This window comes from Tursiops truncatus, chromosome 1, assembly GCF_011762595.2.
Source record: "Tursiops truncatus isolate mTurTru1 chromosome 1, mTurTru1.mat.Y, whole genome shotgun sequence".
In the NCBI taxonomy this organism is placed as follows: Eukaryota; Metazoa; Chordata; class Mammalia; order Artiodactyla; family Delphinidae; genus Tursiops; species Tursiops truncatus.
This window is the reverse complement of record NC_047034.1, coordinates 138,219,671-138,243,902: the sequence shown is the minus strand read 5'-3', so window position 1 is coordinate 138,243,902 and position 24,232 is coordinate 138,219,671. Positions and strand designations below refer to the sequence as shown.

Below are 24,232 nucleotides of genomic sequence, written 5' to 3'. Positions count from 1 at the left end.
ACAAAGGATTTGTATGCAGAATACATAAAGAAATCTATTCAATATGAAAAAATTTTTTAATTTTGCAAAGAAACAGACACTTCTCAAAAGATGTACAGTAGCACATAAAAATATACATAGTATCATTAGTCACGTGGGGGGAGAATGCAACTTAAACATCAGTGCGATCCCAGTTCACAAGACTGACAATACCTAATACTGGCAGAGATGTGAAGGAGCTGTAACTCTCATAAATTGTCAGTGGGATATAAACCACTTTGGAAATCAGTTTGTCAGTTTTATATTCCTATCCTATGACTCAGCAATTTTACTCCTAGGTATTTAGCTAAGAGAAGTGAAAACATGTTCATAACAAGACTTGTATAAGAATGTTGGTAGCCAATTTTATTCATAATAATCCAAAAACAGCCCTTGTGTCCATCAACAGGAGAATAGATAAGCAAAGTGTGGTATATTCAAACAATGGAATATGACTTGGTAATGAAAAGAAACAGACCTATCAGTGATGGGATGGGAGGGTGATGGACTGCAAAGAGGTATGAGGGAAGTTTCTAGAATGTTCTCTATCTTGATTGGAGTGTTGGGTACTCAGGGTATACATTTGTCAAAACTCATCTAACTATATACTTAAATTCTCAACAGTTGACTTTTTTTACATATATAAAGGGGCAGCAAACTTCATAGTTCAGGACTCCTCTGACCTAGGGGTTATGTGGGCTTTATGCGGGCTGCAAGACCCCAAACTTAAGGTGAGACAGCAGGGAAATCACATCCTCGCACTTGCATCTGTAAGTCAAGAGGAAAAACAACATGGGACAGAATACAAGTCATCCTTAATCATCCATCTTAATCATTCTCTAATGTGGACCAGACACTGGTCCAGTGTAGCTCAACTGTGAAGGCAGAATTGGACATAGTTCTAGTGGTATCCATGGGTTTGATTACTCTTGGTAGTACAATCAAACTTCCTAACAGCAGAAAGGAGTTTTGCAGCTCTTGGCAGACTGGATTGGAGAAGGATGGCCAAGAATTATCAGCCGTTGTCTCCTGAAAGGGTAGACTTTGTTCATAAGAAAAAGAAGATCTGTGTTAGCCCTTGTGGGGAGGATAAGGGATGGTTGGTGCTATATTTTAGAGCAGGGCTCAGCAAACTGACCCACAGGCCAAATCCAGCCTTTGTTCTGTTTTTGTACATTCTATGAACCAAGCATGTTTTTCATATTTTTAGAGGGTTATGAACAACAAACAAAGCAACAAACAAAGCTAGATAATGTTCGACAGAGACCATACATGGTCTGCAAAGCCTAAAATATTTACTGCCGTTTACAGAAAAAGTTGGCCCCTACTAATCACAATCCTGAGGGTAGGTAGGAGTACGATCACCTGGCTTTGGGTAGATTAGCAGGAAAAGGAAATCTAAATTATATTTCTGCCAGATGAAGTAGACTGGTGGTATTTTTCTCTCATGGACTGTAATTGTGCAAAAGGCAGAGCCTCTGGTAAGTTGTTGGCCTGGGTTTTTCCATTGTGTTTTCCTAAACCCCAGCCATAACAGAGAAGTTTAAATGCCCCATTGGCCCTGATGTCAGTCCCTCTACCAAGAATGCCCTCTCTCTTTCATCTGGTTTCTGTCTAAACCCACCTCCTCGATGGGGCAGAATCAGTCAGTCCCTTCTCTGTGTATCATAGCACTCAGTTCATACCACCAGGCTAACACGTAGACCTTTTTACATGTCTGTCCCCCTCTGGACTATGAGCTCCTTAGGTAGATTTTAACATTTTTGCTGCCACTGGTCCTGGCATCCAGATATGTGCTCCTTAAATGTTTATTGAACTGAATCCAGCCACTGGTATCCCTTGATATACAGGAGCCTGGGTTGAATAGAGACCAGAGATAGCTATTTAGGATCAGGCTGGGGTAACAAGTGGAGGCAAGTTCTCTAGAGCTGATGTATCTGAATTTCATTTTCAGCGAACTGAACAGAGGGATATAAGGAAAGCAAAGTTGAAAGAAAAGAAGGAGCAGAATCAGAATGAGGCTTTACTCCAGGCCATCATGGTGAGTTCTCAAGGGCACTTTAGGCCCTTCTGGTCTTGTGAAATCCACTAATCCTGAAGCCTGTTGGGAATGTTTCTGGGAATGCTTCACCTGAATTAGTTGTACATTTTCTTTCTGCTTTTGGTGAAGCAGTGTGACAAGTCAGACCTTCTGAGTTCAGTCAGCTCTCTCACTTGCATGCATGTATTGGTTTCAGGTAACATATACTGAATTTAGTAGCTTTCGGTTAAGCATTTTCTAATCTTCACAGTAGCCTTCTGGGGTAGCTCTTCTTGCTCCTGTTTTTGCTAGATGAGCACATAGTCTCAGGGATATGAAGAAACCTCACACAGCCGATATGTGTCAGAGCCAGGTCCTTGCTCTCAGCCCCTGTGTTATACTGCATCCTGAGAAAGTGAATTTTTAGGACGTAGCTCTTCTAACTATAACAACAACACAAAATTCTAACTCCCCTTCCCTCTCTTTACTGCATTTTAAATGAATGTCGTCTGATCCAAATCTTGCTTTCACAAGTCACTTTGAGCCTTGGCTGCTCAGGGGAGGTAATACTGGCTATGAGATTGTGGGGTAGGTTCTTCGTTAGGTTCTTGGTTTCATTCTTTGGAGAGTTAAATTATGTGCCTATTTAAATTACTTGTTGACTTGGAGAACGTCACAGTTCTAAGATGCACTCCACTCGTTCCTCCGCACAACAAAGAATCTGTTAACACATTAACAGATTAAACAGAAGGGAATACTCCAGAGGGATTTGGTCATTTTCTAAACTGTAGAATATTGGAATGCCCAGACATTTGCATGCAGACCTATTTTGGTTCTCTCCTTTAACTGTGCATCTCAAACTTCAGTGTACTTAAGAATTAATCTCAAGAGTAATATAAACAAAGCCGTATATACTACATTTTAGTGGCTTAAAGCAGAGGTCAGCAAGCTGCAGCCAGTGGCTTACAGCCCTGCCTGTTTGTGTATGTCTTACCAATGGCTGTTTTCACACTACAGTGGCAGAGTTGAGTAATATCAACAGAGACCATTTGGCCCACAAAACCTAAAATATTTCTTATCCGACCCTTTAAGGGAAAGTTTGCCAACCCCTGATTTAGGAGATACCATCAAGGTAATTTTGATTACATATCATTTTCCTCTTGTGTGCTAGCCTTAGGAGCCTCCACACAACATACATAAGAGGTGACTGTACTATTCAGACCTTTGATTTATCCCTGTTTCTATGAGACAATCAAGATTAAGTCAATGTATGCATTATTTTTATTATCCCATGTCCTAGCTAAATGGAAACGTTTGCCATGTTCGTACATGCCTCTCTCTGCATCTTTTCTGTACCTTTGCACATGCTGTTCCTTGGCTGTTACTTGGGGTAGAATGCCCTTCCCACTCCCCTGCCCCCCAACTTTTCTGCTTTTCAAAGTCATTGTTCAAGGCCTAGCATCCCCCAGTCCCCTCCAGACCCCAGGCTGAATTAATTATTCACGGTCTGCAGTTCCACAGCTTTACTTCTTACCTTATGTTGTACTTATTACCATGTCTAGCTCATGTCTAGCATGCTAGACAGAGTCTAGCATGTGGTAGGTGCCCAGTAAAGGTGAGTTAAACAAGTCTCAGGGATAATAAAGACGAATCATGTGTAGAGCTGGCTCTCAGGGAGCTCGCAGTGTTATGGTTTCCTTGTTTTAGTGAAATGAGTTTGCATCCTTCCACACATAAGGTGTGTGTTTTCTTTTTTTAACCCAGGCTAGGAACATCAGGCTAGTGTCTGAAGCTGCTGGAGAGGATGAAGATTCAGCCTCAGAAGGTCTCGGTGAGCTCATCCTGAACGGGCTCACTTCTGAGAACCTCTACGGAGCCAGGCTGAGTGTAGATGATGGGGGAAGACTGAGCTGGCCTGTGCTCTTTCTGTACCCAGAGTATGCCCAGTCAGACTTCATCTCTGCTTTTCACGAGGACTCCAGGTACTTCCTTCCCCAGGAGCCCTTTGCTATGCTTGCGTGCTCTTCCCTGCTGTCTCCGCAGGATGGACAGGTGGATTTTTAGTTGTGGAGGAAAGAGAATAGTTTTAGAGGGTTTTACACAGTCTGGTTGGTATAACCTCTCTATTCCATAGCTGATTTCTCCTTTTACTAAGTAGCTTTGCAGTGACAGACCACAGTACAGTGTTTGTCAAGCGCTGGTACTTGTCTCGTGAGAGATGAAATCATTGGAGGTAGTACCTGCATAGAACTGAAGGGTATATTTATTAGAAAACGTATGTCTGGCGATTTTAACATGTGATTTCATAGGGTTGATGCTTAGAATGTGGCTGAATATAAGAATGTTGTTAATCCTGAGTCAGTTTAAAGAGAATTACTATGTCATAATAGGACAAGTGATACACACATTTTGGACACTGCTGTCAAAATAGATTAAGCCTGCATTTCATGATTTATATACATTCTTGATATCTCTGTGAATTGGTGTCCAGGGCATGGGATGTAGGAAAACATATTATGAGTTATTGATACCCAGAAATACATGTTATATCTCCTTAGATTTATTGATCATCTAATGGTGATGTTTGGTGAAACGCCCTCTTGGGATTTAGAGCAAAAATACTGCCCTGATAATTTAGAGGTAAGAGAAGTTTTATTTTGTTCCTCTGTGGGAATTGGGGTGGGGAGGAACAGGGAGTGCAGTGACGTTTCACTGCTTTTTTAAAAAAAAATCGTGGTAAAATATAAAAAACATAAAATTTACCATTTTAACCATTTTAAGTGCACAGTTCAATAGTGTTAAGTACATTCACATTGTTGTACAACCATCACCACCATCTGTCTCCGTTTTCATCATCTTAAACTGAAACTCCATGCCCATTAATCAATAACTCCCTATTTTCCCTTCCCCTCAGCCCATAGCATCTACCCTGCTACTTTCTGTCTCTGAATTTCTCTCTCATATAAGTGGAATCAGACAGTATTTATCCTTTTGTATCTGGCTTATTTCACTTGGTATAATGTCTTTAAGATTCATCATGTTGAGCATGGGTCAGAATCTTATTCTTTTTCAAGGCTGAATAACATTCCATTGTTGCAACTTAAAAAAAAAATAATCACAACTTTACAGAACAAAGAATTTATCTTCTAACTGTTTGAGAGTAAGATGCCAACTGATGCCCCGTCACTCCTGAATACTTAAGTGTCTATTTCCTGCAAAAAGGACATTTTCTTTCATGATTCCAGTCAATCATCAAAATCAGGAAATTATCTTTAACACACTCTTACCAGCTAATCCTCAGACTCCATCAGTTTTCACAAATTTTCCCCCAGGAATGTTGGGGGTTTTTTTTTGGCACACACTACTAATTTAAAAAAAAATTTCTTTTAATTGAAGTATAGTTGATTTACTGTATTGTGTTAGTTTCAGGTGTACAGCAGTGATTCAATTATATTTTTTCAGATTATTTTCCATTATAGGTTATTTTAAGATATTGAATATAGTTCCATGTGCTGTACAGTAAATCTTCGTTGCTTATCTATTTTATGTATAGTAGTTTGTATCTGTTAATCCCATACTCCGAATTTATCCTCCCCATCCCCCACTTTGGTAACCATAAGACTGTTTTCTGTGTCTGTGAGCCTCTTTCTATTTTGTATGTAGATTTATTTGTATTAATTTTAGATACACATAATGATATCCTATACTATTTGCCTTTGTCTGACTTACTTCAGTAAGTATAATATTCTCTAGGTCCATCCATGTTACTGCAAAAGGCAATATTTTATTCTTTTTAATGGCTGAGTAATACTCCATTGTGTATATATACCACATCTTCTTAAGCCAGTCATCTGTTAATGGGCACTTGGGTTGTTTCCAATCTTGGCTATTATAAATAGTGCTGCTGTGAACATTGGTGTGCATGTATCTTTTCGAGTTAGAGTTTTCTCTGAACATATGCCCAGGAGTGGGATTGTTGGATCATATGGTAACTCTATTTTTAGTTTTTTAAGGAACCTCCGTACTGTTTTCCATAGTGGCTGCACCAATTTACATTCCCACCAACAGTGTAGAAGGGTTCCCTTTTCTCCACACCCTTTCCAGCATTTATTATTTGTAGACTTTTTTTTTTTTTTTTTTTTTTTCGTTACACGGGCCTCGCACTGTTGTGGCATCTCCCGTTGCGGAGCACAGGCTCCGGATGCGCAGGGTCAGCGGCCATGGATCACGGGCCCAGCCGCTCCGCGGCATGTGGGATCTTCCTGGACCGGGGCACGAACCCGCGTCCCCGGCATCGGCAGGCGGACTCTCAACCACTGCGCCACCAGGGAAGCCCTATTTGTAGACTTTTTAATGATGGCCATTCTGACTGAGGTGTGGTGATACCTCATTGTGGTTTTTGATTTGCATTTCTTTAATACTTACCGATGTTGAGCATCTTTTCATGTCCCTGTTGGCCATCTGTATGTCTTCTTTGGAGAAATGTCTATTTGGGTCTTCTGCCTGTTTTTGATTGGGTTTGATACTGAGTTGTATGAGCTGTTTGTATGTTTTGGATATTAACCCCTTGTCAGTTGCATCATTTGCAGATATTTTCTCCCATTCTATAGGTTGTCTTTTCATTTTGTTGATGGTTTCCTTTGCTGTGAAAAAGCTTTTAAGTTTGATTAGGTCCCATTTGTTTATTTTTGGTTTTATATTTTGGCCTTGGGAGACTTAAGAAAATATTGCTGCAATTTGTGTCAGATAATGTTTTGCCTGTGTTCTCTTCTAGGAGTTTTATGGTGTCATGTTTTATATTTAGATCTGAAAACCATTTTGGGTTTATTTTTGTATATGATGTGAGGGAATGTTCTAATTTCATTGGTTTACATGTAGCTGTCCAGCTTTCCTCGACACTATTTGCTGAAGAAACTGTCTTCATTGTATATTCTTGCATCCTTTGTCGTAGATTAATTGACTGTAGGTGTGTGGGTTTATTTCTGGACTCTCTGTTCTGTTCCATTAAGCTCTATGTCTGTTTTTGTGCCAGTACAGTGCTGTTTTTATTTATTTATTTATTTATTTATTTTGCGGTACGCGGGCCTCTCACTGTTGCGGCCTCTCCCGTTGTGGAGCACAGGCTCTGGACGCGCAGGCTCAGCGGCCATGGCTCACGGGCCCAGCCGCTCCGCGGCATGTGGGATCCTCCCGGACCGGGGCACGAACCCGTGTCCCCTGCATCGGCAGGCGGACTCTCAACCACTGCGCCACCAGGGAAGCCCACAATGCTGTTTTTTGTGTTGTTTTGTTTTGTTTATTTTTGGCTGTGTTGGGTCTTCATTGCTGCGCACAGGCATTCTCTAGCTGTGTTGAGCGGGGGCTACTCTTCCTTGCAGTGCGTGGGCTTCTCATTGCAGTGGCTTCTCTTGTTGCGGAGCATGGGCTCTAGGTGCACAGCCTTCAGTAGTTGTGGCACACGGGCTCAGTAGTTGTGGCTCACAGGCTCTAGAGCGCAGGCTCAGTAGTCGTGGTGCACGGGCTTAGTTGCTCTTCGGCATATAGGATCTTCCCGGACCAGGGCTTGAACCCTTGTCCCCTGCATTGGCAGGCAGATTCTTTTTTTTTTTTAATTTTTTAAATTTTTTATTTATTTATTTTTGGCTGTGTTGGGTCTTTGTTGCTGCATGTGGGGTTTCTCTAGTTGTGGCGAGCGAGGCTATTCGTTGTTGCAGTGCATGGGCTTCTCATTGCAGTGGCTTCTCTTGTTGCAGAGATCAGGCTCTAAGCATGCAGGCTTCAGTAGTTGTGGCACACAGGCTCAGTAGTTGTGGCACATGGGCTTAGTTGCTCCATGGCATGTGGGATCTTCCTGGACCAGGGCTCGAACCCGTGTCCCTTGCATTGACAGATGGATTCTTAACTTCTGTGCCACCAGGGAAGTCCCAAACAGGCAGATTCTTAACCACTGCACCACCAGGGAAGTCCAGCATGCTGTTTTGATTACTGTAGCTCTGTGGCATAGACTGAAATCTGGAAGGGTTACTCCTCCAGCTTTCTTCTTTTTCCTCAGAATTGCTTTGGCAATTCTTAGTCTTTTGTGATTCCATATAAATTTTAGGATTATTCTGGTTCTGTGAAAAATGTCATGGGTACTTTTTTTTAGCACTTTATATATATATATATATATATATATATATATATATATATATATATATTTGGTTGCACCAGGTCTTAGTTGCAGCAGGCGGGCTCCTTAGTTGTGGCTCACTGGCTCCTTAGTTGCAGCTTGTGGGCTTCTTAGTTGTGGCACGCGAACTGTTAGTTGCACTGTGCATGTGGGATCTAGTTCCCTGACCAGGGTTTGAACCTGGGCTGCCTGCATTGAGAGCACAGAGTCTTAACCACTGAGCCACCAGGGAAGTCCCAGTCATAGGTATTTTGATAGGAATTGCATTAAATGAGTAGATTGCTTTTGGTAGCATGGACATTTTAACAATATTCTTTCAATCCAAGAGCATGGAATATATTTCCATTTCTTTGAATCTTCAATTTCCTTTATCAGTGTTTTATAGTTTTCAGCATATTGGTCTTTCACCTCCTTGCTTATGTTTATTCCTAGGTGTTTTATTTTATTTTTTGATGTGATTTTAAATGGGATTTTTTAAACTTATATTTCATTGTTAGTGTAAAGAAATGCAACAGATTTTTGTATATTAATCTTGTATCCTGCTATGTTGCTGAATTCATGTATTAATTCTAATAGTTTTTGTGTGGAGACTTTAGGGTTCTCTATATAGAGTATCATGTCATTTGCAAGTAGTGACAGTTTTACCTCTTCCCTTCCAATTTGGATACCTTTTCTTTCTTTTTCTTATCTGATTGCTGTGGCTAAGACTTCCAATACTATGTTGAATAGAAGTGGTGAGACTGGGCATCCTTGTCTTATTCCAAAATTTAGTGGGAAGGCTTTCAGCTTTTCACCATTGAGTATTACATTGGCTGTGAGTTTGTCATAAATGGCTTTTATCATGTTGAGATATGTTCCCTCTGTACCTACTTTGGTGAGTAGGTATAGAGGGAACATTATCATGAATGGATGTTGAATTTTGTTAAATGCTTTTCTGGTGTCTTTTGAGATGATCACATGGTTTTTGTCTTCCTTTTGTTAGTGTGGTGTATCACATTGATTTGCGTACGTTGAACCGTCCTTGTGGCCCTGGAATGAATCCAACTTGATCACGGTGTATGATCCTTTTTATGTGTTGTTGGATTTGGTTTGCTAATATTTTGTAGAGGATTTTTGCATCTGTATTCATCAAAGATACTGGACTGTAATTTTCTTGTAGTCTTTGTCTGGTTTTGGTATCATGGTGATGGTGGCTTCATAGAATGAATTTGGGAGTTTTCCCTCCTCTTCAAGTTTTTGAAATAGTTTGAGAAGGATAGGTGTAAGTTCTTTGTTTGGTAGAATTTGCTAATGAAGCTGTCTGGTCCTAGACTTGTGTTTGCAGAGAGATTTTTTTAATTAGCATTCTATTTCATTTCTAGTGATTGGTCTATTCAAATTATGTTTCTTCTTGACTCAGTTTTGGCAGGCTGTATGTTTCTAGGAACTTGTTCATTTCACCTAGGTTGTCCGATTTGTTGGCATGTAACTGTTCATAGTAAACTCTTATGATTTTTTGTATTTCTGTGGTTTCAGTTGTTATTTCTCCTCTTTCATTTCTCATTTTGTTTAATTAGGTCCTTTCTTTTCTTGTTGAGCCTGGCTAGAAGTATGCTGATTTTGTTTATCTTTTCAAAAGCCAGCTCTTGCTTTTATTGCTCTTTTCTATTTTTTTTTTTTTTTTTTTTTTTACGGTACGCGGGCCTCTCACCGTTGTGGACTCTCCCATTGCGGAGCACAGGCTCCAGACACGCAGGCTCAGCAGCCATGGCTCACGGCCCAGCTGCTCCGCGGCATGTGGGATCCTCCCCGACGCACGAACCCGCGTCCCCTGCATATTAGCCCATAGATCTCGTATGTTGCTTTCATTTTTTTTTTTTCTTGTTTGTCTTTCTGTCTGCTGTTCTGATTGGGTAGTTTCCATTATTCTCTCTTCCAGATCACTTATTTGTTCTTCTGTGTCATTTAGTCTGTTATCCATTACTTCTAGATCGGTTTTTATCTCGGCAATTGAATTGTCTAATTTTGATTGGTTCGTCTTTATAGTTTCTAGTTCCTTTTTACAGTGATCTGCATTTCTATCGATAATCTTCCTTAATTCCTTTAGCTTTTTTTTTTTTTTTTTTTTTTTTTGCAGTATGCAGGCTTCTCACTGTTGTGGCCTCTCCCGTTGCGGAGCACAGGCTCCGGACGCGCAGGCTCAGCGGCCATGGCTCACGGGCCCAGCCGCTCCATGGCATGTGCGATCTTCCCGGACCGGGGCACGAACCCGTGTCCCCTGCATCGGCAGGTGGACTCTCAAACCACTGCGCCACCAGAGAAGCCCCTCCTTTAGCATTTTTATTACTTCCTTTTTGAACTTGGGGTCTTACAGACTGGTGAGGTCTGTTTCATTATTTGTTCTTTCAGGGGATTTCTCCTGTTCTTTTAATTGGGAGTGGTTCCTCTGGTTTTTCATTTTACTTAACTTTCACTGTTTCTATGAATTTAGGAAAACAGTTATCTGTTGTGGTCTTAAAAGGGCGTTTTTATGTAGGAGTGTCCCTGTGTAGACTGTGTGTCCAATATGTTTGGTGTGAGGGCTGGTTTTGGAATGGATGCCTGCCACGTCTTTCATCAGAGTGTGCTGGCTGTTATCCCCTTGATAGGGAGTGTGATTGGTGTTGCGGTGTCCAGAGCCTGTGTTGGATGTGAGGTGGGGCCTCCTCTTTGCTCCATGGCCTGTCGGGGGCGGGGTCTGCTCCTCCATTGTTGGAGTAGAAGCCATGACGGTCAGGTTCAGGCTTTGTTGCCCTTGAGTGTGTGCCCTGCCCCAAAGGAGGTGGTTGCTGAAGCAGGTGAGGCCCGTGTACTCACAGAGGACTTGTGCACTACCTGTGTAAGCATCCATGATTCACTCAGAAGCAGCCCAAGGTCACGTCCCTTTCTGCATTTTGTTCGTCCCAGATCTAGTGCAAGGCTGTGGTGTGGAGTAGGCTGGAGTGGGGGTCAGGGCATTGTGGTTGCAGGAATTGAGTTGGCCGTGCTGCCACCTGGGACCTGGGGTTGCCTCTGTGGCAGAGCTCTCCCGGCACCTGGCCACTCCAGATCTGATGCTAAGGTGCAGTGTGGAGTGGGCAGAACTAGGGTGCTCCCACCGGGAAACCATCACTGCATACTCCCACCCAGGGCCTGCCTGACTGCCCAAGATTCAGCACCTAGCCACTGTGTGTTCTTGTGGCACTGCCCGGTGTGCGCACTGACAATGTCTGCTGCAGCTAGACTTGCTACTGCTGTTCGGATGCTGACATTGGGTTTTGCAGCTACCCCAAATCACATCTCAGGCCTTCCAGGCTGTCTCTGTAGCTAGATTGAGTCCTCTCCCAGGATCTGCCTGCCTGATATTCAGTTCTTAGCCGCTGTGTGTTCTTGTGGTGCCGCTTGGTGTGTGCACTGACGGTGTCTGCTTGGTTTGGCCCGCCCCCCTGGTGCATACACTGACAGTGGTCTCCATCGTTGTGCTCAGATCACACCCCAAGCACCCTGGTCTGTCTCTGCGCAGCTAGACCGAATGTTTGCCGTGATCTTACACCAGGCTATGGTGTGGAGTGAGTGTGGCTGAGGCACTGGCCCCTCTGGATTGGGAAGTGCAGCGAGGCAGCAGCCTCAAGTGCAGGTCTCTCTCCACCCTGATTGTTAGCAAGCCAGCACACGCGCATTCCTCTCGAGTAGAGTCTAGGCTTCTCCAGGCCCTCTATCTGTGTCAGCGGATTTCCCAGCAGTCAAAGGGGCTTCCCAGGGTGAGGATCCATCCATGTGGACCTTCTCTTCCTTACAGAGCACTCCCAGGGGTGCCAGTCCCAACCTGATGCTTTTTTTTCCTCTGTCCTATCTAATCACATGGAGATCTTTCTTGCAGCTTTGGTTGTATAGGAGATCTTCTGCCAGTTTCCAGTTAGTTTTCTGTGAGAATTGTTCCACATGTAGATGTATTTTTGATGTTTGTGGGGGGAGGTGAGCTCCACGTCCTCCTGTTCCACCATCTTGATCCCCCTCTGCCTATCCCCAGCGGTGTTCTTTATAGCAAAAGGAATCCCACATTGTATTGTATCTAGTGCTCATGTCCCTTTAGTCTCCTTCAGCCTATGGAAGACTTTCTCAGTCTTCCGTCAGCTTCCTTGATCTTACCACTTTTTTTTTTTTTTGCGGTACGCGGGCCTCTCACTGCCGTGGCCTCTCCCGTTGCGGAGCACAGACTCCGGACGCGCAGGCTCAGCGGCCACAGCTCACGGGCCCAGCCGCTCCGCGGCATGTGGGATCTTCCCGGACTGGGGCACGAACCCGTGTCCCCTGCATCGGCAGGCGGACTCTCAACCACTGCGCCACCAGGGAAGCCCGATCTTACCACTTTTGAAGATTACAAACCAGTTATTTTGTGGAAAGTCCATCAGTGTGTTTCCTTGTGACCATGACCTGGATTATGTATATTTGACTGGAATATCACAGAAGCAATGCTGTATTCTTGTTGCATCCCATCAGGTGCACATAATTTCAAATGTCCCATTACTGATGGTGTTCACCTTAGTCCCCTGATTGAGGTAGGGGTTTGCCAATCTTCTCTGCTGTAAAGTTACTCTTTTCCCCTTTGTAATTAGTATTTTATAGGGAGGTACTTTGAAATGATACAGATATCTTATTCATCAAACCATCAACATAATCATTTATATCAGTGGATTTATGGTTTCTTACTTTATTCATTGAGTTATAATCTATGACTGTGGTTATGTTATGCTCAGATTTTCTCAGATTTGGTCAGTGGGAATGCCTTCAAATTTGCTTCTGTGTCCTTTTGACTTGTCTCCATTTTTAGAGCACTTCTTGCTTTCTGTCACAAGATGTTCAAGGCTCAAATTGTGCTTTCCTTGCCTTAGCTCTAGAATCAGCCATTTTTCCCAAGGAGGGCCTGGCTCATTTTGGTGGAAAATGATATTTAGAAGTCAAGTAGTAGGTATATTCATGAGTACAGGGGTGAGGGGACGGAGGGTGCTCACTGCTCCAATGCTGTGTATGTGTGTGTGTGAGCTCTCACTGGTATCTCCAGTTCTAATCCAACACTATCTCTTTCTATATTTTTAACAGTAACTTCTATTATTCTTAATATATTTATTTGTTTGATCAATCCCCCTGTATTTAATCCCCCTCCTGTCACCACCAGTGTCCCCTCTCCCTCGGGGAACCTTCCTCACCTCACTTGGATTCCTGACTCCCCCCCATCAGGCTGCTGCCCCAGCACAGTGCCCTCCTCATCCTACATGCACTCTGTCACCCCACGCTGCTTAACCACCCTGCATGAATCTCTTCCTCATCCTGCGTGGGTCCTCACTCCCCTCAGCAGGCCACCTCCTGCCATGAGTGGCTGCCCTTCTCACCCTGCTTAGCTGGCCAGTCCGCAATGAGGATGCCTATCTCCACTGGCTGGTCTCTGATACCCCTCACCCCCCAGCATCCCTCCTATGCAGATGTCTTCCTCAGCCTGCTTGGGCTTTGACACCTGCACAGGGCTGTCCCCTGTGTGGACATCTCTCTTCCCCTGCTCTGGGCCACTAGTGCTTTCTTTTCCCACACCTAATGGCTGTTGCACAGAATTGTTAGGGAAGGGAAGGCTCATAGGCCTGGACTTTCAGTCTTGGCTCCTCTGTTTACTAGCTGGGTTTAGTCAGTAAGTTATTTCCCCTCTGTGAGCCTTGGTTCTGTCTTTGGAAAATGGAGCCAGTAATATCTTTCTCAGTGTCGTGGGAGAGGACTGAGTGCTTTATACTCCACGACTCTGTAAGGGAGGCATTCAGCTAATAACAGTTGCATGTCTTTAATGTTTCTGCAGACTTGGCCTCAACATGCCTAGTGCTGCTGAAGCCCTTTATTTGTATCTGACTCCTGCTCCCCTGATCATCCTGCAGGTCTACTTTGAGGATGACGACAGGTCAGAACTGTACCGGGTGCCTCCCAAGAGCACCCTGCTGCAGGTGCTGCAGCACCCCAGGTGAGTCACCTTCATGGGGCTGCGTAGACCAAGAAGGATGCTCAGGTACCATCCCAGGGATACAGCCAGGTTCTCGTTCCACCACTGAGTGTTTGCCTTGTACTCCTCTCCCTTCTGCCCTGGATACAAAACTGTGTGAGACAGCGACCACAGAGACTGTCCTGGACCATCGGCCAAACAGGTTGCAGTGTGATGACTCAACCCATTGCACTGCAGCCATGACGTCCTCAGGGAGAGGTCAGTGGGGCTGGTTGAGAAAGGAGAAGCTGCCTGGCTTTTGTACCAAAAACAGCTGGGATGGCCCTCCTATTCCTGATTGTGCCTGTGTCCCCTGATATCGTCACATGGAAAGAGCATTGGCTCTTGAAGTCAGACACCGTCATTTAGTGGCTCTTTGGCTCTGAGCACATACTGCCTCCCTGGGGCTGTTTCCTCATCTCTAAAATGGGGATAATAGCTGTTGCCTACATGTTTCTCAGGTATTTGAGAGAGCAGGAGTCACAGAGCTCTGATGGACTAAGGGGCAGTCTTGCTGTGAGAGGGCAGCTTTGTTAGTCGCAGCGGCAGCCGGCTGGATTTGGCAGTTGTCTCTTTCTTCAGCTTTGGGATGTTCCTGGACTCTAAGGGATGCCCTCAGGAGCTTTGTAAGGTGACTCTTGGGCTACTTTTCCCTAAGCCTTGAGCGAAGCAAATGTCTGCATCTACGCTAAAAGAGCTAGGGCAAGGAGGGTGGTTGGGCGTGGTAGGAAATGCGGCTGGAGGACCAGGTTAGGGCCGTGCGCAGCAGCCTTGAATGCCCTAAGGAGCGCAAACTCTATCCTGATGGTGGTGTATGGAGCCCCAGTGGGTGTTCAGGTAAGATTTACCAAGGAAGGTACAGAGCTTGTGTACTCTTCGGTGGTGAAGCCTGAAGTAGAGGGTGGATTGGAGGGAAGTGTAGGAGGCACGCTGGGATGGGAGCTGGTGATGTGCTGACTGACTTGGTGTGGGTGTCCAGCTGGCCTTGGTGCTTCTGCTGCGGCCTGGCAGGCAGGCGGTGAAGGTTTCTTCAGATACGATCCATGACTTCTCTTGGCAGCACTTTTTTCTGGCCCTAAGTCTCCCTTCTAGTTTATAGACAGATTTTTAGCTGTTCATTTTCTCAGTTGTTAGATTACCCAGAGTTCTTTAAAGGCCCAAGGTCTACTCATCCCTGTCTTCCAGAAAATGGGGGAGAAATCTAAACAGAAAGCAGACTGATTTGTGGAGGAAAACCAGTTTCATGCTTCTCAGAAAGTGTAAATGCATTGGAAATGATTATTTTTTAAATGACTAACATAGGCAGGAGGCTTAGCACGGGTGACTGGCAACTTCAGACCCTGAACTGGGTGCTGGGCCAAGCTACAGGCTCCTGTGTCCATACCCAACTCCATGGGGTGCTGCTAACACCCCTGGACCCGGGAGGCTAAGGCCTTGCCTAGCCTGCCCACTCCATTGCTTTATGCCCAACAGCTGCAAACGCTCTAGTGACCCGCACCTCCTGGCTTTTGCTCCCCCATGCCCCGTCTCTACCCCTTTTTCAGTTAACGCAAGCTGAGACATGGCAGCTCCCGGAAGCCTTTCCTGATTCCCCTTTCCCATAGAGGGAACCACATCCCTTGGGCTAACACCATACCTCACAGATGCTTCTACAGTTGTGCCTTGCTGTCATTATTTATCTCCCTCCCCCCAGAGAGGGATGGTGAATTTTGTTTTTTGTTTAATGTGTGTTTTCAGCAAGGGGCCTGGCTTACCCTGGGCACTCACTGTTGAATGAAGGACTGAAAGCGTGTTCTTGTTTTATTTCACGTTTAGCCATAGACACACATGATGCTATAGGACTTGCCCAAAGGTTCTCGCTAGGTTCTAAGGGAGAGAGGGTCATGCTAATTTGCAGACTTACAAACAACCAAACAAATAAATATGCTGCACTTGCATTTTAATGTTGACTCATATCTAAAGGTTCACCTTGACTTGTTGGGAAGGTCCATGGATGATTAAGATTGCAATTCAATTAACCCCTCTCTTTTATTGTGTTCACTGCAGGTACTTTGTAAAAGCCCTGACACCAGCATTTTTGGTCTGTGTAGGATCCTCTGCTTTTTGCAGGAATTATCTCCGGGGGAGAAAGGTGCGCCAGGTAAAGTGACCGGGCCGTGCTGTGAGAGCCAGGCCCCCTGGACCTCCTCCCCCGTCCTGCTCCTCAGCCTGGGGTCCAGCACACTTGAATCAGCAGGACCTACTCCTAGAATCCAGCGGTTTATTTCTGTCACCCTGGGGACAGGCCTTCCCTGCATTGTGGTTGGGAAGGAGCTGCCGACTTCCTGAACTGCAGCCTCTCTGGTCAGAGTGCTGAGCTCCAGCTGGTCTTCACTCATCTCTCTTGGTACAAAACTCCGTGCCTTGGTCATGACATCCTTGGACTCACTGTGAGCTGTGTTACCCACCAGCCTCCATCTCTGACCTGAGGAACTCACTGGTCTGTGGACGCTGACTCACAATCCAGTGCCGTGGTTCTGAACCTTTGTGGAGTCAGAGGCCTTAGAGAAGCTGTGGCTCACACTGCAGACATACACAAACCATGTGTGTAATTGTAAGGTATCAGAGGTGAGAGACTCGGGCCTCCCGTGACTTCACGAGCACAGACGGCTGCTCTGTGGGGACGCTGTAGATCCCTTGGGGTGAGATGGGGCCAGGAAAGCCAGGTCCTGTTTCTGTATCTATAAAGACCTACAAACTGGGGTCCTCCAGAACCCCTGAAATGTTTGTCACTTTTCCTGATCTTTGCAGTTTGGAGAACTGTGACATACTTGGACAGTATGTCACAGTTTTTACATTTCAGAATTTTATGCCTTTTAAACTGGGAAATCTTTTTGTATGTTGAGTCACTGTCATACGTTGTATTTTTGTCTGCAGCTTTTTGCTTCCTCCTTCCTAGAGGATTTTATATACCCTTACCTTGCGTTGCTCACCCCGTCCCCCAGCGAAGAGTGTACTTCCCTGCTCCTGATGCAAAGGGATGTGAGTGGACATGTCCAGACCGAGCTTACAGAGCATCACGTGGTAGGCTTTTGCTCTTTTCCCTCTGCCGTGGGAACATATTTCCCAGAGAGGGGCTGTTCCTTTAGCCTGGGTGTCAGATGCTAAGACACATGGAGCAGAGCTGAAGCAGCTGGCCTGCAGCCATTGACTGTAACATGAATGAGAAATAAATGTTTGTTGTAGTAATAAGCACTGAGATTTGGGGGTTGTTTGTTACTATAGCAAAGCTAACTAATACATCATTAAACTGAAACCAGCTGCTGTACTTAAGATCGACTAATTTGGGGTTTTGTGCCGTGCCTGCCTTTGTCTTTGAAGCACATTTTGCTGTGGAATATTTACAAAGGACCAGGCAGCTTTCTTCCAGGTGCAGGTCCCTGCCTGTGGCTTGTGGCCAGAGAGCCGAAGTCCAGCCTCCACCCTAAGCCTGGCTTAGGCCACACTGAGGCCATCCTCTCTCACTTTCCAGCAGGACTCCATGCTTTGTGTAAGAGGCTAACATTCAGCTAGCAGCACCCCCAGCAGGCACTGCAGGGCTCCCTGCAGGAGCCACCACACTCTCATGGCGCAGAGCAGGCTCCAGGGTGCCGCCTTACTCACCTGTGACGCAGACTGGTTACCGTGCCGCCTTCTGGACACTGAGGCTGGAGTGAGATGCCAGATGAGAGCAAATTGTACGGTCACAAGTATACGCACCTTGAGAACGATCCCTACGTGACCATCATCCCCGTCACCCAGCCCTTTCGTAAGACTCCCGGCAGTCAAGTCCTCAGTCGTTTCTGCTCCACCTTCTCTTCAGTCCCTGCCCCAGCTCCAGCTGGGGTGGGACACAGGCAGAAAGGGGAGAAAAGGGACTTAGGATGGCGAGCTGTGAGACCAGAGGTAGGATCCTGGTGCTGCTGACTTGCTGTGACTGTGAGTGAGGGACGGCCACGTGGAGAATGGTCCCTGTTCCCCCCTCCCAGGCATGTCTGAGGCCCTGCTGTGCAGATACCATGTGCAAAGTGCTCAGTGCAGTGCCTGACATAATTACTAATAACCAACTCTTAACTCAGTGAAACTATATGCAGGGGCACATCCATGCACACCTGTAGCACTTAGACCAGTGATTCTCAACCAGAGGCAGCTTTGCATCCTGGGGGGACATTTGCCAATATCTAGAGACATTTTTGGTTGTCACAACTCGGTGGAATGCTAGTGGGTGGAGGCCAGGGACACTGCTAAACATCCTACAGTGCACAGGACAGCCCTCACAGCAAAGATATCTGGCCCAAATTGTCACTAGTGCTTAATGAGAAAGGCTGCACTTAGAGAAATGCTGCACTAAACCTTCCAGAAGGTAAGCTCTCAGTGGGCAGGGGCCAGATGAGGGGCTGGTCTGACTGCCCAGGCCTGACATACAGTGGGAACTCAGTGAGTGTGTGCCGATGAGTGGATGGAAGAATGAAGGAACTAATGAATGAAAAGAAATTAGCCAGAGTCCTGTCCCAAGGCCCCACTTGCATACACACAAGCACTAGTAAAGGCATTCCCAAGCTCACACCCAATGTGGCCACCTTACACCTCTTCCAGGAAGGCTCCTGGCCTCCCAGTCCATGGCTGTGCCTCCTCTGACTTCTGCCATCCTCTAAGGGTCGCCAGGCGAGTGAACCCAGTTCGGACTTAGGAGTGACCTACAGAAGTTAGGATGAGAACCTGGCTGGCGTGAGGAGCAGGGGGCCCCGTGAGCCCCACCTGCCTGGCACGTGTGCCCACACCCCCTTCCAGAGCACAAGGCCTCACCCAGCCTTGCCCCACTGCAGTGGCTATGATGGTGGGCAGCGCAGCCCAGCTGAACACAGCCAGGAGTGTGGGGGAAGGGCCCTAGGCACTCCCCTTCCTCAGCGGCGGAGCCTGCAGGGGTTGGGGGACAGGTGGCCCTCATGTGAAGCGGATGCGTGCAGTGGGACCTGTGGGCCTGGCCTTCACCTGCTGCCTCCCCGGCCACCTGCCTATACCTGGAATTCCAGCAGAGCCTAATCAGAGCTCCCCACGAGTTCTTAACCCCTCGCCACCTCATTTTACAGATGAGGAAACTTAGGCCCAGAGGAGGGACAAGGAACCAGCATCCTTGGCATCCCCGACTTGAGGCAGAGCCTTTCCCACCATCCCAGGGTCCCTCCTTCCCACAAGACTAGAGTGTGGCCCTTCCCAGGGCCAGGGGTCAGGGATGGAGGTGAGACCCCCCCCACACCCTGTGGGGTGAGACCCCCCACACCCTGTTACCTGTGTGGAATTAGGGTGGCAGCTGGAGAACTGGGTGGAGGAACAAAGCCCTCTTAAGCCAATCCCTGATGAAACACTGCTGGCAGTTGCACAAGGGCAGGCAGAGAGATGATGGCCATCAATACGGAGTGCAAGCACTGTGCAAACCATGTACCTGAATTCTCTCATCCTAACAGCCATGCTCTCAGGTCTGTGATCCCAATTTCATGAATAAGGAGATGGGGGCACGCAGTCTCACCAGTGAGTGTCAGAGCCAGGATCTGAACCCCAGCATCTCACTCCAGAGCCCACCTGCCTCCTTTGCCATGTTCCTTTCATTCCATTTGCTTTACAAACATTTAATGGGCACCAGCTAAGGGCAGGGCATCAGACAGCCTCTGCCTTCAGGGTCATGCTGTTGAGTGGGTGTCATAAACCTAACCCTGGGCTGAGAACTGCTCCAGTGAAGAGAAATGCAGCCACTACAAGCAAGTCTGTCCATGCCCCTGCTCCCTGTTCCCCCATCAACACTCCTGGTGTGGCATTCAAGGCCCTTCAGGGTCTGGCCCTTTACCTCTGCAGCTCCCTCCGTCTCCAGCCTCCTTAGCCCAGCCATCCTGGCCTCGGTTCAGCTATAGGGCAGGAGGGTGCACTGGCTGAAGTATCAGCTCTGGAACCACACTGCCTGCCTTCTAATTCCAGCCCCATGACCCACTAGCTGAGTGGCCTCGGGTACCTGTCCTCAGTTTCCTCATCTGCAAGATGAGGATAACAGCATCTACCTCATGCAGATGCTGTGAGAATTAAATGAATTAATCTGTGTGTAGCACATGGAACACAGCTTGCCTCATACCAAGTATTTGTTTAATCTATGGAACTTAACTTTTTATCCTCCAATCTTGCCATGCTCTTAGCTTTGGACTTTGCACATTGTTTCCTTTGTCTGGAAGACTCTTTCTTCCACTTCTTCCCCTCCCTCCATTCCCACTGTTCCCCCCTTTACTATTTAACACCTAGTCTTCCATTAGGCCCAGGTGCCTCTTCCAGGAAGCCCTCCTGGCTTATCACATGTCCCATGATACCTGCACCATCCCTACACTTACACTACACAGTAATTATCTGATTACTGGATGGTTGCTCCCACTTCTCTGGAAACTTGAGTCAAGGACCCTGAACTGTGCGTGTACTCCCAGGACCTAGCACAGCACCTGCTCAGCACACAGCAGGTGCACAACAAATAATTACTGACTGATGACACAGGCAGGAGTGATGAATTCTGAACAGATGGAGTGTGGGGAGCCAGCACACATGACGGATGTGGGCCGTTCAGTTGAAGAAGGGATTGGTGGGGTTGGGAGAGGTGGGAGGGTCTTCAAGCAAAGGCAAGGAGCCTTGAAAGGACATATTCCAGGGGTAGCGTCTGGGCTGGCTGGGCTTGGTGGTAACGGCTGCCATCTATTGGGCACTTAGGATATGCCAGACAGCGTCCTAGAGTGCTTCATGTGGATGGGCTCAATCCTAGCAACACCTATGGGAGGCCAGGAGCTCAGCAACATTTTGCTGAGAAGAAAAGTGGCACAGAGAGGAGAAGCAGCTTACAGAGCCAGCTAGTGAAGAGTGGGCCAGAACTTGAATTCAGGACTCCCCTAAGCCCCTCAGGAGATACTAACAGTAGCAAGACTGGGCCTCTGCCTCCAGGAGGCCCTTGCCTGCTCACTCCAAGGTCATGGTAAAGTCTTGGTGCTCACTGTGACCTGCAACGTCCCCGACGTGTCTACCTGCGTAGAAGAATCCAGCCTGCAGAAACCCCTGCCAGCACCCAACATCCTGCCCATGGCATTTCCGTCAGACCACGCGCTTCCTGGGTGAGCTGGGCAACAGGTTCTCTCCTTGTACATGGGGTGTCCTCACCGGTAAGTGCCTCCACCTCACTCCCCCGGCCCTACACGGTTTTAACCACAAGCTTATGAGCAGCCTTGAGAGCTGCTGGCTTAATAGGAGTGGACACCATCCCTGCACGGAGGAGGGGCCTGAACGTGGGAGCCTAAAGTTGCCACCCCACTGTGGTGGCCCACGTGCACTGCCCACCCACCTACTGAGCACAGAGGACTAACTGACTTCCATAAGGGCAACTGCCACTTCCCAAGCACCTGCTGTGAACAGGCACTGCTGTCCCCATTCTACCTATGAGGAAGCACAGGGGTATAAGTATCTTGCACGAGGTCACATAGCTACTAAATGGCCCAGGCAGTCTGACACCAGAGTCTCTAGTCTGGGTCACTACGATGTAAGTCATTATTTTAAATTAAGTGAAGTACCTGGACTTCTTTTCCCCAAAGTTCACAGTAACATCATAAAAATCTTTATTTTCCCATTTTCCACATTATAGAAAACTTAAAAAAAAATCCTCTTCCTAACCCTAAAACAAAGCCGTGTGTGCCCTTGATGCGTAACAATTCTAAAATGCATTCTGGCGTCTAGGTGTAGAAATGGACAGTGGGAACTCTGTGAAGAGGCCTGGCACTCAAGTAGTTAAGGAAATGACAATTTCGAGATTCTGCAAAGCTCCTTTATTGATAGCCCAGCAGGTGTTTCTTCCATTAAAACACTGAATATTAATGGAGCGCTTGATTTACATTCTAAACTTGATTTACACGACGGTTTTGTTATGCACCAGCCTTTGTCCTCAAGTATTATTTCTGCTAAACATTTCTCAGCCAGTTGCTTCTCCATCTCCCCAAGGAATGAGCAATGATAATACAGCCTGTACCTGTTACTTTGCCAGCAACCCCATTTCATCAATTTATGGCAAGAGGTAACATTGGCAAGTTCAGAAAGGACAGAAGAAGGTACACGGTTTGAAAATGTCTGTCTTTCCTCTAAGGAGATGGAACCATTCTGCAGGCGTTACTTAATTCTTGCTCGTGGCACCCCCCAGGAAGGTTGTGAAGCAACATATCAAAAAAACAAAACCCAGGTCTCGAGATAATGTTAACAGCAGAACCTGAGCTCCCAATAGGGGTATTTCCTAAGTCATCCCATGTAAGGGAAGCATTTCCTGAGAGCACACTAAGGGTTAAGCTTTTCATATGTCAGCTCGGCCAACCCTTAGACAACCCAGGGAGGTAGGTACCATTATCATGAGCGCATCTTACAGATGAAGAATCTAAGATACACAGATGCACAAAGGACAAGTTATTTGTCTAAGATAACATCCCTGCTAAGTGGTGGATTTAGGACTGTCTGTTCAAGGTTCTGATCTTTCCACCAAATTATACTGCCCCTGGACAGTATACAGGACACTGGCTAAGTAATCAGGAGACCTGGGTTTCAGTTCAGCTCGACCTTGAGCAAATCACTGTGCTCCTTGTACGTGTCTCCCTTGGAAAACAGAGCATGGGTACCTGTTTCAAACCTACAGCACTTCTGTAGCTCAAAGGCTGACTCAGCCAGACATCACTCCCTGCAACAAGATGGACCCAAGGTAGCCTAAATTAGGAGACGTAGCACCTGGCCTGCAATCAGGCGGTTTGCCAGTAAGGTGGGTTGTGGCAAGTTAATTCCCACTGCAGGCCTGTCTCCCATCTGTGAAACGAGGGCTGGACAGGCACACTCCAAGTTCTCCCATTCTAAAGGTCCATGATTCTACATCACCCTCAAATCGTTCTGTGTCATACACATTTATGAGCATTTTAAATTAATTGGTTCTCTATTCCCTGAGTCTGATTTTTTTTAATAAGGAGGCAAATGCGTATTTATTTATTTATTTTTGGTTGCACCACGCAGCCTGTGGGATCTTAGTTCCCCGAGGGACTGAACCCGTGCCCCCTGCAGTGGAACGGTGGAGTCTTAACCACTGGACCACCAGGGAAGTCTGAATCTGATTTTTAAAAGTGCTTATTCTTGGGCTTCCCTGATGGCGCAGTGGTTGAGAGTCCGCCTGCTGATGCAGGGGACACGGGTTCGTGCCCTGGTCTGGGAAGATCCCACATGCCGCGGAGCAGCTGGGCCCGTGAGCCATGGCCGCTGAGCCTGCACGTCCGGAGCCTGTGCTCCACAACGGGAGAGGCCACAACAGTGAGAGGCCCGCATACCGCAAAAAAAAAAAAAAAAAAAAGATTCAGAACAATAAAGCACCCATTTGCACGAATTCTAATTTCTCTACTTCAGGCTAACTTGATCAGACAGACATACATAATCTTTTACTTACTGGAATCATTTTGACCAGGCAGAGGCCATGCGGTATAGTGGGACAGGCACAGGTTTTGGTCAGTACTCAGATTCTAGCTCTGATACGTAATAGCTGTGCATCCTTGATTAAGTTGCTTAAATGGAGTTTCAGGTTTCCTCATCTGTAAAATGAGGATTTCACAGGACCTACCTTGCACAGTTTTAAGTTCTGAACACGGCATATAAAAGGGCCTCACAGCACAGTGGCACATGCAGGCCCTCAACAAATGAATGACCAGACCACTGAAAGCAGAGAGCTCACGTCAATCTGACGACGCACAACCGAAATGACTCAGATACTCCACCTTGCAGTGTAGCCTCGGAAGGCACTCCACCGACTTTACGAATTAGAATCAGCTGGGGAGTTTTAAAACTGCCAGTGCCCAGGCCACACCCCAGAACAGAACCTCGGGGTGGGCCGCAGGGGATTCCACTGTGCAGCCAAGGGTAAGATTCCTGCCTTACAATCCAGCCTTTCTGGGTTTGCTCTCAG

At 46.5% G+C, this 24,232-nt stretch overlaps 1 protein-coding gene across 2 annotated transcripts in view; it reads left to right on the top strand.

The window, feature by feature from the left end:
- Positions 1-17,461, top strand: part of TTC4 (tetratricopeptide repeat domain 4) — a 39,303-nt gene extending 21,842 nt beyond the window's left edge. For both annotated transcript variants that reach the window (XM_019942419.3, XM_004315335.4), the window contains exons 6-10: positions 1,973-2,059; positions 3,803-4,020; positions 4,597-4,678; positions 14,123-14,205; positions 16,270-17,461. In XM_019942419.3, the coding sequence (XP_019797978.1) occupies positions 1,973-2,059; positions 3,803-4,020; positions 4,597-4,678; positions 14,123-14,205; positions 16,270-16,372 (573 nt within the window). In that variant the 3' untranslated portion in view covers positions 16,373-17,461. The remainder of the gene's footprint in view (positions 1-1,972; positions 2,060-3,802; positions 4,021-4,596; positions 4,679-14,122; positions 14,206-16,269) is intronic.
- The last annotated feature ends 6,771 nt before the right edge of the window (positions 17,462-24,232 follow it).